Source organism: Sorex araneus, chromosome X, assembly GCF_027595985.1.
Source record: "Sorex araneus isolate mSorAra2 chromosome X, mSorAra2.pri, whole genome shotgun sequence".
Lineage (NCBI taxonomy): Eukaryota > Metazoa > Chordata > Mammalia > Eulipotyphla > Soricidae > Sorex > Sorex araneus.
Window position 1 is genome coordinate 292437498 of NC_073313.1, and position 14624 is coordinate 292452121.

Here is a 14624-nt window from a genome sequence, read left to right on the forward strand (position 1 = left end):
GTTATCTGAAATAAAAGTACTCCTATACCCTTTGGCATTCTAGAATAAAAAATTCTGTTATTAAGTGATGATAATGAAATCGTATTATGAGAACTCAATATTTATGATATTGTATTCCTGAGTTTACAGTTATCAAACCTATCATTATCTTGAGCCATGTAAAGAAGAATGCTGATTCACAATTTTGTATCTTGGATCAACTGGAGAACCTTAATGTTTAGAATTATAATACTATCGTGTATATTATGAGCTGCTATAGTAAGCAGGCTTCAGTTAGCTAACAAATACTGCATTTTATGAATATCAAGATACATGCATTTTCACATCTAATGTGTCTATAATCAGGCATAAAATTCTTCTTACAATTAGTGGTATCCCACAGTTGCTGCTATTTCCACGATAAATCATGGTGTAGTTTTTACTTGAATTTAATGTTAACCCTGGAAACTTGAGTGAATTGCAAACCCTTACTGTTTTAGTTGGTAAACCACTGGCCAGTCAAACATTTGAGAATTTTAAAGGACAAAATGGGAGTTTTGTTGCTGTCCAAAAATCTTTTTGGTTGTTTCTTCCTTTTATAGGATTGTCATCAAAGTTAACAGAATAAGCACCAGAAACTTGAATCTAGAAAGGAAATCTCAGAAACAGTGAAGAATTTGCTCTTTTCAGAACCACTACATTACTAAGACTTATGATAGTATAAAAGACAGGACTGTATGGGAAAAGTTGAGTATTGACTAAGTGAAAAAGTAATTCAGTAGATTTGAATACTACAAAAAATAAGGAATACCACATCCAGTGTAGATTTGCTTGTATTTTACAATTTAGAGAATAAGGAGATGCAGATGATTCGCGTTTAACTCAATTATATCTACCACCGTGTCTTTAAGGAAAATGAATAATTTTGTTGTTTTGCCTCAGCCAGCTACCAGTAATGTAGGCAGAGTGATGGGATAATCCCAGAACTCAATGCCCTTCACTTCTAATTGATACTTGATCTTTGTCTTTTCAGCATGATGTGTCCCAGACTTTACTAAAAGCAACACTGGACAGTGTTGTAGAAGAATGTGTCAGCTTTGTTGGAGTGGATATTAACATCTGTTCAGAAGTTTTGTTGAGGTGAGACAAGAGTCTGTGGGTTGAAGATCACAGACACTTGAATTTAACCGGCAGTCCACTTCAGACGCAGCTAGAACAAGCAGACACATGTGTACAGTTTTCAAGTATAGAAAATCTCGGCATTCATACATGGCTTTAAGTAACCAGTCAGAAGGGAAGACATCATTTAGGGAAAGAATTGTAACAATTCACATTATCATTTTTAATACCGCAAATCTAAAGTGAAGAGCATATGGTAACCATTGAATGCATTAGTGTCGCTAATAGAATTTAAATAAGGTTAACATGGAAAAGAGCTGTTTCCCACCATACAAGAGTAGGTATTTTTCACTAGTTCAGTCTCATATCTACAGCTGTTAAAGCTGGCAGTAACCAAAAGATAAATTCTGATGGTTCAAGGTACGGTTACCATACTTTTACCTTGATTACACGAGTCGCACATCAAAATCTCCATCATGCTATAATCTCATCTTACATGCTGCCTCCCCCCCCCCCCCCGCCCCCTGCCCCCGTGGCTAGTGAAGCTATCCCCACCTTTTTTTTTTTTTGTTATTGTTCATGGTTTTCCATTTATTATAGAGTCTGCTGATGCAGCATGAAATTCTGAACCTCTGGAAAGATCTATACCTTTTTGCTTTAAAACTGTAGAAAATACCCTTTAAAATTGCAGAAAATATCCCTTAGAATGGTTAAGGCTTTGTTTTTCTACCATAGCCACATTCTGCTATTCCATGTATGGAATTCGCTAATGGAATTGAGTTTCTTTGAAATAGTGATCTTTTTATTAACACCAAGAAAACTACCTAATGATATAGTTTTCATATTTTTACACTAACCATAGCATTCATGGATAAATGCCTTTCTATAGTTGAACTCTTGACGTTAATGAGAACAGGCTGACCAAAAAAATCGAGTAGGACAACATAACTGTAGCTATAACTTCTGCTCACTTTGTAAGCTAAACAGGAACAGGCAGAATTATTATTGATTCAGAAATACACGGAATGTGAGTATCTTGGAAATACTGTGGGACTGGGGCGATGGCTCAAAGGGCTGACACGTAGGTTTTGTGTGCGGAGGCCCCTGGGTTTTGATTCCTGTCACTTCATGGCCACTTCCCAGCATTGCCAGGAGTAACTCTGAGTATTATCCCGGGAGTACTCTCTGAGCACTGCCAGATGAACCCCCAAAACTGTAAAAAAGAGAGGGGATGGAAGAGGGAGGGAATGAGAAAGGAAGAGGGAAGGAGGTGGGGACAGGGAAGGGGGAAGGAGGGGAGAGAGGGATTGGTCTTTTCTTCGAGTGTTATGCAGTTTCCCAGGATCTTTAGCTCAACTCGTGATTTTGATGATTTTTGTCTTTTTTTTTCCATTCTTTGTCCTTCTCACCTTTTAAATAACTCCTTTCCATTTCTCTTTTATTTCATTTTCCTTTGAGCACCTGAACATAGTGACATAGGGTAATATGTAAGTGCAAGTGTGTTCCCGATGCATATATCATTATTACTTCAGGTGACTTCTTTTAGACCTACTACACCGGCAAGAATACTCATCTTGTTTAAAATTTTTTAGGCATATTGCAGGACTCAATGCCAACCGGGCCAAGAATATTATTGAGTGGCGGGAGAAAAATGGACCCTTCATCAACCGAGAGCTCCTGAAGAAAGTGAAAGGACTGGGTCCAAAGTCTTTCCAGCAGTGCGCTGGCTTCATCAGAGTCAACCAGGATTATGTTCGGACATTCTGCAGGTAGTCATTAAAGTGCGCGCTTCTGTCCTCTTCTGACTCTGTATCTTACCTTCTCTCTTACTGTTCTCCATCTTCCTCAGAGGCAGAGTCCGAGGTGTCTGTATACCCTCCCTTGCTCGTTAGGGACGGTGGGGCTGCTGTTGGGAATCCAGCAGTGCAGTTCCGCAAGTGCCTGATATCGTGGTGGTACACACACCAGTTTTGGAATATTCAGGAAATGAAAGTGAGCCTGTGTGGCTGGGGCAATGTTAGTGGGAAGGACTCTTACTAGAATTGATGACAAAGAGGATCTCATGCTGACACCTTTCCTCTAAGTGGTGACCTTCCCCACCACCCTCTCTTGTTTCTGTTAGGGGTAATTAAATTCTGACTTTCTAGTTCTACGCTCTCTCTCTCTCTCTCTCTCTCTCTCTCTCTCTCTCTCTCTCTCTCTCTCTCGTCTCTCTCCTCTCTCTCTCTCTCTCTCTCTCTCTCTCTCTCTCTCTCTCTCTCTCTCTCTCTCTCCCCCTCTCTTTCACACACGTACACACACAGAGCAAAGTTTTCTTTCTCTGGAATTATAATAAACGTTTTATGGAAAGATAACTTTTATCCTGAAACAGACTAATTCAGGGAAAACAAACACTACTGGATAACCAAATGCATTGTAAGGCTGAACTAATTAGACACTGGCTGTGTTCTAGATATAGTAGCGTTGAGTGTGAAATCCACCAAAACACAGAATTTAACTTGTGATAAAGAGGATGTTTCACGTAGTGGGGAGGGCCAGGGAGATGACTCCAGGGGCGCAATGGGCCACCTAGAGTTGGATTTCTCCTCCCACTCCTCCTCTCCTCCCTCGACACTGCCAGCAAGGGCCGAGTACCACTGGATATGGCCCCTATTATTTTTTTAAATGGAGAAAATTAGATTAATTATTCAATAAATGGAATTATGACAACTGGCAGGAATATGGTATGTGTGTGGGAAACTATAGTTCTACTTCAGACTTTATACCCAAATAAATTCCAGATGGGTCATAGACTTAAATAGAAGAAAGTGAAACTCTAAAAGTACCAGAAGAAAACATGGGGAAATTGTGCAGAACATTGAAGTGCTAGAACTTCTTTATAGCTGGACCATAAAACCTAGACATGGAAAAAATATATTTTGGATACCGAAATAATCCTGTTTATTCACTTTATTTATTTTGGTGAGCATTTGGTTAAAAAATTCAAGCATAATTCTAAAATAAAGTTAAATATAAAGTAAGGGTTTTTATATAGTAAATCTCTTGCTTTAAATTAGTTTGTTACATAAATTGCTTCCTAAAATAAATTTATACTAATGCCCACATATATATGTTTATGGTTTTTAATACATATAGAAAGAATGCTTTACAAATATTTGAAACTGGCTTTGTTTCGCTTATTCTATATTCAGTTATTCTGTCATTGTATTCAGTTAACATTATTCTGTTTCAAATATAGAGAAGTAAATATATAAGTAAACCATAATTTAATCAGTGCCTTTTAATAAATGGTTCAGTTGTTTTGAAGGTTTGGGTTTTTTTCAGCTAATGAGGTCCTTGAAGATTTCTGATAAATCATGCCTTCATTCAGAATGAGCCCTGGCTATCTCATTAAGATGTTTTGCTTTAAAAATCTATTTTATTTTTTAAGATGTTACTCTATATGCCTTTTGAATATCCTTACTTTTTTTATTTTCAAACTTACATCACAGGCAATTTTAATATGACTCTTAGAAGCATAGCTCAATTTCATGTTTCAGTGGTAGTATATTTACATTTTCTTTATTGAGATTTTAATTCAGATTCTTTTTTTTTTCAATTTCCATCTTATTTTTAGTTTTCTTCATCATGCTTTCTGATTTTTTCCATTTCATGCTATTGGTTCGATTTATCATTTAAGACATTTTCTTTCTTTTTGTTTTTCTCTCTTTCTCTTCCTTAGTGTTTTCAAAGTTCTCTTCAGTTATTCTACTGACTACTCTTAGATTTGATTTGTACTAAGTTCTGGATTCTGGCTATTGTAAATAGTGCTGCGATGAACATATAAGTGCAGATGTCATTTCGATTATACTTTTTTGCCTCTCCGGGATATATTCCCAGAAGTGGTATTGCTGGGTCAAATGGGAGCTCAATTTCTAATTTTTTGAGAAGCGTCCATACTGTTTTCCAAAAGAGCTGAACCAGTCAGCATTCCCACCACCAGTGTAGGAGGGTCCCTTCCTCCCCACGCCAACACCAGTTGCTTTTGTTCTTTTGGATGTGTGCCAGTCTCTGTGGTGTGAGGTGGTATCTCATGGTTGTTTTGATCTGCATCTCCCTGATGATTAGTGATGTTGAACATTTTCTCATGTGCCTCTCAGCCATTCGGATTTCTTCTTTGCGAAAGTTTCTGTTCATTTCTTCGCCCCATTTTCTCATGAAGCTGCATGTTTTCTTCTTGTAGAGTTCAATCAGTGTCTTATATATTCTTGATATCAACCCCTTATCAGATGGGTATTGGGTGAATATCCTTTCCCATTCTGTAGACTGTCTTTGTATTCTGGTCACTGTATTTTTTGTGGTACAGAAGCTTCTTAGTTTAATATAGTACCATTTGTTTATCTCTGTTTCCACTTGGTTGATCAGTTGCGTGTCGTCTTTGAAGATACCTTTAACTTCAATATCGTGGAGGGTTTTATGATTTGTACTAAGTTCTGGAGCTAATAGTTGTTTCTTTCATACTAGGAGAGGCTTGAACCTTAGAACTTTCCCAAAATTTCTTCCTTTCAACTCTATATTAGGTAATAATATAGTTGGGATTATAGTTTCAGAATTCATATATGTATATAGGTAGATTATTTAACTTAATAATTTTATGTGTTCTCTACTTATTAATGTTTCTTGTATCATTGTATCACTGTCATCCCGTTGTTCATTGATTTACTCGAGCAGGTGCCCGTAATGTCTCCATTTGTCCCAGCCCTGAGATTTTAGCAGCCTCTCCTTACTCTTTCCCAATGATTGGAGTCTCTTTCCAGGGTCAAGGGAATGAGACCTGTTATTGTTACTGTTTTTGGCATATCGAATACGCCACAGGGAGCTTGCCAGGTTCTGCCATGTGGGCAGGATACTCTCAGTAGCTTGCCAGGTTCTCCAAGAGGCATATATATTTCCCTCTATGATGATGCTTCTTGTAACCCAAATTATTTTTTTCTTAAGTTCATTGTATTTGTTGATTTTATATATATATATATGTATATATGTGTGTATATATATTTTAAAGAAATTCTTTTCAGGAGATCTAGTACAGTAGGTAAGGCCCTGCAAACTCCAAAACCCAAAAACAAAGACAAATTTTTTTCAAAGATAATATCTTGTGTAGATTGTACTTAAGATTTTATGTCTAAAAATGATTTTAACTTGCTCTCATATTTGAATGCTAATTAAATAATCTGACACATAATTAATAAACTAATAATTAGACACATGATTCTTGATCCAAAACTGTTCTTTTTTTCTCCTCACCCCCTTCCCCCAAATTATTTTTCTCTCAAAAAATTTTAAGGTATTTCCACTATTTCTGGCGTTTGCCAATCAGAAATATACCATTCTGATTCTAGTCCCTTTCAAAATAACGTATTGTTTTTCCCCTTGGCTAATAAGAATCTAGTCTAAAGGTTTCCCCCATGTTCTTTCAAATATCCATTCAGTCCTTTCATCCAGTTCAACGCTCAGTAGTTTTTTGTTTTGCTTTTTCTTTTCATTTGAGGCCTTGTGTTTCTCTTCAATGTGGGGAAATCATCTTTAGCTCATTTCCTTATTCTCCACATTTAATTTGTTGCCCCTCATTCTTGTCTGTTCTTTCCTAGAATGCCCATTTTCAGGCTGAATTACTTGTAAGTGTTTTTGGCTGTAAGTAACAGGAACCCGTATTTACAGCGTTTAAACAAATCAGTGGTCGTTCCCGTGCTGTGAGTGATCGGAATGTGGTGGCTGTGTGTGCTGTCTGGGGCAGAGGAGGAAGGACGCCTCCCCTAACCGCTCTTTCCTTTTCTGCTCACTTCCACTCCCCCGCTCCCCACTTTCACTAGTCAGCAACCTGAACCTGCGCGCCAAGCTCTGGGAGTGGGTCTGGCCCCCTCAGCTGGTGGTGAGCCTGGCAAGAAGAAGACCAAAACTCCAGCAGCTTCTGAAATGAAACCGAATCCCTTGGATCAAACTTGTATTCACCCGGAATCATATGGCATAGCAATGAGGTAAGTCTGCGCCCTCATGAGAATTCTCCATGTCCCGCTCGAATTATCTACAGCAAACGGCCTTTGTTTGGGCATAATGGAGCCTTGAAAAATAGGACTGTATTTAACACAACATCTTCTTCGAAGTTCCGAATTGCTGAGTTATGTGGCACGTTATTCCCTTCCAAACTCCCCACCGCCCCGCCCCCGCAGTGAAGAATAAATCTGTTATTCCTGGAGCACTGTCAAGCTAGGAAGTCCTGGTACTCATATGTGAATGAAAATGGTCAACTCTCTCCACTGTCTGTTCTGAAAATTAAGGAGACATAGTTGAGACACATTTGATTAGCACCTGGCATTTGCTTATCCTAAGTGCCACCTCTCAGATTTATTTCCCTCCTCTACCCCCCCCCCAGTATTTATTACCTCAGGTGATTATTACATTATTACAGGGTTTAAGAAATTATGTAATTTTTGTGTGTATATGTGGCGCTAAAGAGGAACCTAGTGCTTCTTATATGCAAGGTCTGTGTTTTACTATAGAGCACACCCTTGACTGAGAAAGGAGAAGAAAAAAAAATTATATTGACTTTTTATATTGCCTACACTTACATTTTATCTTTAACCTGTTATTCTCTTTTTCCATTTATCTAGCCTGTGTGTATTCACCTACAGATTCATCATTTTTTAGTGTATTTCAAAGAAAATTATAGATAACATTGCAGTTTTGAACTAATTCATACTTTGGTTTGTACATTCCTCTAGAGTATATAATTCTTTTGTTTTGTGTTCAGCTTTATGTGAGGGTCGTACACGGCATTGCTCGGGCGTTCCACCTGGCTCTGTGCTTGGCGTAGCTTCTGGCATGGTGCTTGAGGACAAACCTGGGCCTCCTGCCTGCCGCGGAGCCCTTTGAGCTATGCAGTGTGTTTCTGTCTCCTTTGGCGGAAGGTACAGTTTGTAAACAGCTTACATTTTCAGCATACATTAGCTGACTCTGGGGAAATAAATGCTACATCTCTATAACCAAAATTCCTAACAAGATCTTTTTTTAATGTTCTCATCCTAACACTTTCCTATCCCGCCTTCAGAGTTCATTACTCATCTGACAACTTTCCCCCAAAGATTGATTAGTCTCTTCTAGGACCTCATATAAATGATACCGTTTAGTTCTACCCTTTTGGAAAAGGCTTTCTTTCAGCATCATGTTTAGTGATGTGTTTTTATTTATTTATTTGCTTATTTGGGGTCACATATAATGGTGTTCAGGACTTAGTCCAGGCTCTGAGTTTAGGGATCACTCCTGGCAGGATTTAGGGAACCACATGTGGAGGCAGAGATAGAACCTGGGTTGGCCGCATACAAGGCAAATGCCCTACCCATTCTACTATCACTCCTGCCCCTCTTGAGCAATTATTTTATTTTATTTTTTTTTTAAATATCTATTGTTTTTTTATTTTTTTTTTAATTTATTTATTTTTAATTAGAGAATCACCGTGAGGGTACAGTTACAGATTTATACACTTTTGTGCTTATACTTCCCTCATACAAAGTTTGGGAACCCATCCCTTCACCAGTGCCCATTCTCCACCACCCGTAAACCCAGTGTCCCTCCCACCCTCCCCAATCCCATCTCCCCCCCACCCCACCCTGCCACTGTGGCAAGGCATTCCCTTCTGTTTTCTCTCTCTAATTAGCTGTTGTGGTTTGCAATAAAGGTGTTGAGTGGCCTTGAGCAATTATTTTAAATCTGTGTTTAAATAAGTATATAGTATGTTCCTTTTTATTGCTGAGTACTATTCTGTTGTATGGTTATATCATTGTTCATTTTTCCTTATTAAAAGTATTTTTAGTATTTCCAGTTTTTAGCTACCAGTAAGGCTGCTGTAAACATTCTACAATTTATTGTTGATAACTTGCTTGCATTTTCCTTTGGAAAATCCTTAGGAGACTGTCTAGATCATAAAATAGAGAATGTTTTATTTTTTTTCATAAAACTTCTAAACTTGCTTCACATGTAATTGCCCATGTTGCACTTTCTCACAGTACCTAAGAGTTCTATTGTTTCACATCTTTTCTATCTTTTAATGGTAGTTCTTGTATGTGTGTGATAGTGTAAATCTGTGGTTTTAATTTGCTTTTTCCAGATGATAGTGCCCCTTCTCATGTGCTTACTAGCAATTTTTACATCTTCTTTTGTGAATTATCCGTTCATATCATTCAGCTATTTTCTAATTAAGTTATTTGCTATTCATTGAGTTTTATTTATTTTTAATGTGTTCTTGATATTATACATTGTGAAGTAAAATGTTTCTCAAGTATTTTGTGGCTTGCTATTTATATTCTTAGTACTATCGACTTGGAAGAGGGTTCACCTGCCGTGCTCAGGGGCTCTGTGTGGTACTGGGAATAGTACCTGGGGGTAGCCAGGCCAGCTGTATGCACACAAGTGCCTTAACCCCTGTACTGTTGAGGCCCTGGATGCTTTTATTGAGGTGAAATTTTTTTGTTTTGATGCTTGATTTATCTTTTTTTTCTCTTTTATAGTATGTCTTTTCTGAGAAAACCCTCCTTACTGAAAATCATGATTATATATTCTTCTAAACACTTGAAGATCTCAACTTTCATCTGGTGTCTGTGTTTTTCTGACTTTACCTTTTGCGTGTGGTTTGACGTAGCATTCCTGCTCATCTTTCTCCTGATGAACTGTTATTCAGCACCTTGTTTTACATAAACAACACCACAACATTTCCTTTACCCATTATTTTGCTGTTTTTGTTGAAATTAAATTCTTAAACGTGGGTCTATTTTTGGCTCTCTATTCTGTCTTTGCTCTATTTTTAATAGCCCAGTTTTAATGACTGTTTTTATTTTTTCAAGTGAGATATATTAGGACCTCCAACTTTGTTCTTTAAAATTTGCTCTGAGTGGACAGTTTATAATTTTCTATAAATTTTGGAGTTATCTTAATTTTGGGCTGGAGTGATAGCACAGCGGTTGGGCATTTGCGTTTCACACGTCCGACCCGAGTTTGATTCTTCCACCCCTCTTGGAGAGCCCGGCAAGCTACCGAGAGTATCGAGCCTGCGCCGCAGAGCCTGGCAAGCTACCCGTGTGTATTGGATATGCCAAAAACAGTAACAATAAGTCTCTCAATGAGAGACAATACTGGTGCCCACTCGAACAAATCAATGAGCAACGGGATGACAGTGACAGTGATCTTAATTTTAGGGGCTGGAGCAATAGCACAGTGGGTAGGGTGTTTGCCTTACATGCAGCTGACCCAGGTTCTATTCCCAGCTTTCCCATATGGTCCCCTGAGCACCACTAGAAGTAATTCCTGAGTGCAGAGACAGGAGTAACCCCTGTGCATTGACAGGTGTGACCCAAAAAGAAAAAAAAAAAAGAATTTCCATTTTAAAAGAAAAGGCTAGCCCTGGTGAGATGACATTGCATTATAATTGGGATTGCATTGAGACTATAGGTGAATTGAAGGACAGTTGACAGCTTTGTAATATATTTAAGCCTTTTGATCATAAGTCTGTATCTCTCCATTTAATTTGGTCTTTTTCTATTTCTCCAAGCAATCTTTCTAGTTTTCAATGCATGAATCTCAAACGTATTTCATTGAGTATCATTTTGTTTGTGCCACTACTGTAAGGGAATTTTATAAGTTTGTAACTAATCACTGTATCACTATTATCCCTTTGTTTATCGATTTGCTCAAGTGGGCGCCAGTAACATCTCCATTCATCCCTGTCATGTGCTAGTGTAGCCCGATGGCATATTGGGGGCTCTTTCAGGGACAGGGGAATGAGGATTGTCATTGTTACTGTTTTTGGCATATTGCGTACGCCACAGGTAGCTTGCCAGGCTCTGCTGTGCAGGCAGGATACTCTGGGTGGCTTGCTGGGCTCTCCGAGAGGGACAGAGGCTTCTGGGGCGGCCTCTAATCACCTTTACTGGTGTTCCCAATCTACCAAATGAAAGCTTTTGGTTGACTGGCATGTTGTAACTAATAGGTACAGTTAATTTTTGTTATAACTTTATACGCTGTATTCTGTCTTTCTAAATTCATTTACCAAGACTAATAGGTGTTTTTGGTTCTTTTAAGTTTTCCTGCATAAACAGGCATAAACAGTATATCATCAGCAAACAGACGAAAGCTTTACTTCTTTAATTTTTATTTCTTTTTTTCCCTCCAATTGCAATGACCAGCACCATTTGAACTATGATGACTAGGAGTATTAAGACTGGACTTCCTTCTCTTATTCTCAATCTTAGCACATGGCTCTCATTTTTTATCAACAACAAAAAATAAGTAACTTAGTATGATAGTAACTATACTTGCATTTTTTTTGTTTGAATAGACACATATATACATGCAAACTTACAGGCTTATTGTAACAAATCTGGCTTCTCATGGATATTAGCATAGCATTTTGTTATATTCATTTCCATAGTGTAGTTCTAATATGGTTTATAGGTTACCCATTTTGCTTTCTAATGTTAAGTATACACTTTTGTTTCTTCATGGCTCTTTTTAAAATGCTAAATAATATTTCATAAGTGACTGAATTATAATTTAGTAAGAGTAGTACTAGAAGTGGTTCCTAATGCTGGATTCCTAGAAGTGGAATTTACTTCTGCCAGAAGGATTTTAAATTTATGTGGCTCTTGATATGCTTTGCCAAGTAACATACTGATTTACAATGCCACCAGCAATGTTCAAGCCTGAGAAATCTTGAATTCCTCCTGTCAGACACGACTTTTCACACGGACCAGTTTCTGCATGTGAAGCAGAGAACCCCTACCAGTGACTTCACCCTGCTGTCTGCTTCCTCTGGAACCAGTCTTAGCTTCAGAAGCAGGGTACTTGTGGGCTGTTTCATGGGAAATTTATGCAACATAAAATTCAACTTCCAACCTTTCAAGTCGAGAGACAAAATTGGTGATTTCCCTAACTAAGCTCACCATCCCTTTTATCCACTTACGAGCATTAATAGTCTTTTCTGGCTCTCAAGTATTCTCAGTTTAGACATCACTCAACACTGGTCATTCATGCTTTTGTACTATATTACCTGAGTGTTTTCCCAGGGAAGACAGACTCATTCTGGATCTGAATCAGCCATGCTTTGACTTCAGTTCTGTAAAAGTTTCACTGCACTAAATTTTACTTTTAGTTACCAGAAAACTAGTGAGTACAAATGGCTTTTATATCACTCTACCGTAATGTCACTACCAAGGAACATACTAAAATGCAAAACCATTAAGTCTTCTTGCTTTCATATTTATTGAGATGATTCATGATCATTTATAACCTAGATGAGTCATTTAGTGAATTTTGAAGGTTCCCCTTTAAAAACAATTATTTCTATTAAACTTTTCAAAGTTTTTGCACCTGGGGATTTTCTTTTAAATATTTGTGCTGTTTTGTATGGGATGAAATTTCTTCTAACTTGTTTACTTTTTGTATCTGCTATTATATTTTTTTATGTATGGAGGATTTGAGGTTAGTTTGTTTTAGTTTAATTTTGTTGTTTTTGAGTGATCCCTAGCACTATACGCCAAGATCGATCCTCGTGGCCTTGGTGGGGACTATGTGGTGGTTGGGACCCGCCCATCTGGCCCTGAATGTTTAATTTGGGAGTGGGGAGTCGTTGATGCAAAATTAAGTCTTAAGATACTTGATCTCTTCATCAATCACTTCTATGTTGTTTTTCTTAATCTTTATGGTTTCACATTTTATTCTGTGAGTTTTATCATTGATGATCTTACTCATTCTTAGAATGTACAGAGCACTATACTTGTGTCTACAGAATATATAAATTGGGAGGGGAGAGAGTAGCAGGGTGCATGTGCCCCGGCCCTGTTTGGCCCCAGCACATGTTCCTGAGCATCTCCAGGTGCATGCAGCCCTGAGGCCCCCAAGGGCGCCAGCATCACGGGGCGCCAGCAGCTCCATATCCCCAGCCCCTGACATGAATCTACCCACATGGTTAGCCAGATCACCAGGAGGGACCCCCACCTCCTGAATCTCACTTGGGAGTCCCCATCCCCTTCAGTCTCCCCCCGCCCCCCGCAAAAAAAAAAATAATAATAAAATAGCAGCCTTGAGCATGGCCACATTACTGTCCCCACTTCTCTGTGTGCAGAGTCTCGGGTCGGTAAAGTGAATGGCCTCGGGTAAACCCAGCTCCAGGGACCAAGATTTGAAGGACCAAGATTCGAGCTCTGTCTGTGATGTTCCAGAACATGAGCTTTTAATTAATCACACTTACAAAGCTATTTTGGAACCAAATTTGAATGTTATCATAACAGTCTTTCAGAATCAAGGTAACAGACTCTTAAAGGCAGGGCCGCAGCGGTAGTACATTGAGTAGGGTATTTGCCTTGCACGCAGACCACCTGGGCCCAATCCTCAGTGTCTCGGGTCCCCTGAGCCCTGCCAGGAGTGATTGCTGAGTGCTGAGCCAGGAGTAAGCCTGGAGCACTGCTGGGTGTGACCCAAAAAACAAAACAAAGAGGGAAACAACAACTCTTAAAGACAGAATATATTCATTCAATAAGAAAACTAGCCAATCAAAACCTGAAATAAATATCTATAGTAGGCTAGCTGTGTATTCACTCTCATCATATAGCTGAAATTAGATTTCTGCTTTTGCTCTCATAAAAAAAAATTGCATCTGCCAATAAGTAAAGCTTTGCCTATTCATTTTATTAAATAAATCTGTAGGAAATGGATTTTTCACATAAAGTATATAGAATTTTTTGCTATTCTGCTACATATATGTTTCCTAAACATTGTACTAACCCATGAAGAATTGGCATCGTTTGGGCTTTCTCCTTCCTGATCACCCCCCAGCGACGGACGCCAATGTGTCCAAACACCTTGCAGAGTCACCTGTTATCATTGCCTTTCGTGATGTGTTTTGGAACATGGGTTTCCAAACAAGCCGCTCAGTCCTGGTCATATCTCTTGTCTTGGTGTTTTAGGAAAGGAATAGGGTGTATGGCCAAGGCAGCAGATTCCTCCAAGAAACGTGCTCACTTCTGCTAGATGTTTTTAAATGAGGGGGGGCGGTGTAGAAGGCAAAGACAGTTCTTTGGTAATTGTAAACTTGAGGGCCTGGAGTGATAGTCCAGCAGGTAAGATCTTTGTCTTACATGCAACCGACCCTGGTTCGATCCCCAGCATCCCATACGGTCCCCTGAGCCCACCAGGAGTGATTCCTGAGTGCAGAGCCAGGAGCAACCCCTGAGCATAATCAATTTGAAGAGAAAGAATAGGAGAATTCATGCTAATATGGGATTAAGAGAATTTATTAAGAGAAAGTAGGGTTTCCTTCATCAGTCCTTTGAAGTCATGCTGTTCCAGATACCTTTGGTTTGTCTCTGGTCTTCACATTCACCTATTACCTTTTTTTCTAATTTGGAGGGGGAAACATTCAAAACTACCCCAATGCCTCCTTCCCTAGATTGCCTCCCTGTCTTTGTGCATCTGTCCGTCCTTCCATCACCATTCTTATCTCA

The 14624-nt window shown here is 38.7% G+C and overlaps 1 protein-coding gene across 1 annotated transcript in view; it reads left to right on the top strand.

The window, feature by feature from the left end:
• SRBD1 (S1 RNA binding domain 1) overlaps window positions 1–14624 on the top strand; it is a 208839-nt gene that overhangs the window by 171255 nt on the left and 22960 nt on the right. The window contains exons 17-19 of the mRNA XM_055123433.1: window positions 1013–1119; window positions 2691–2867; window positions 6948–7112. Coding sequence (XP_054979408.1) covers window positions 1013–1119; window positions 2691–2867; window positions 6948–7112 — 449 coding nt within the window. The remainder of the gene's footprint in view (window positions 1–1012; window positions 1120–2690; window positions 2868–6947; window positions 7113–14624) is intronic.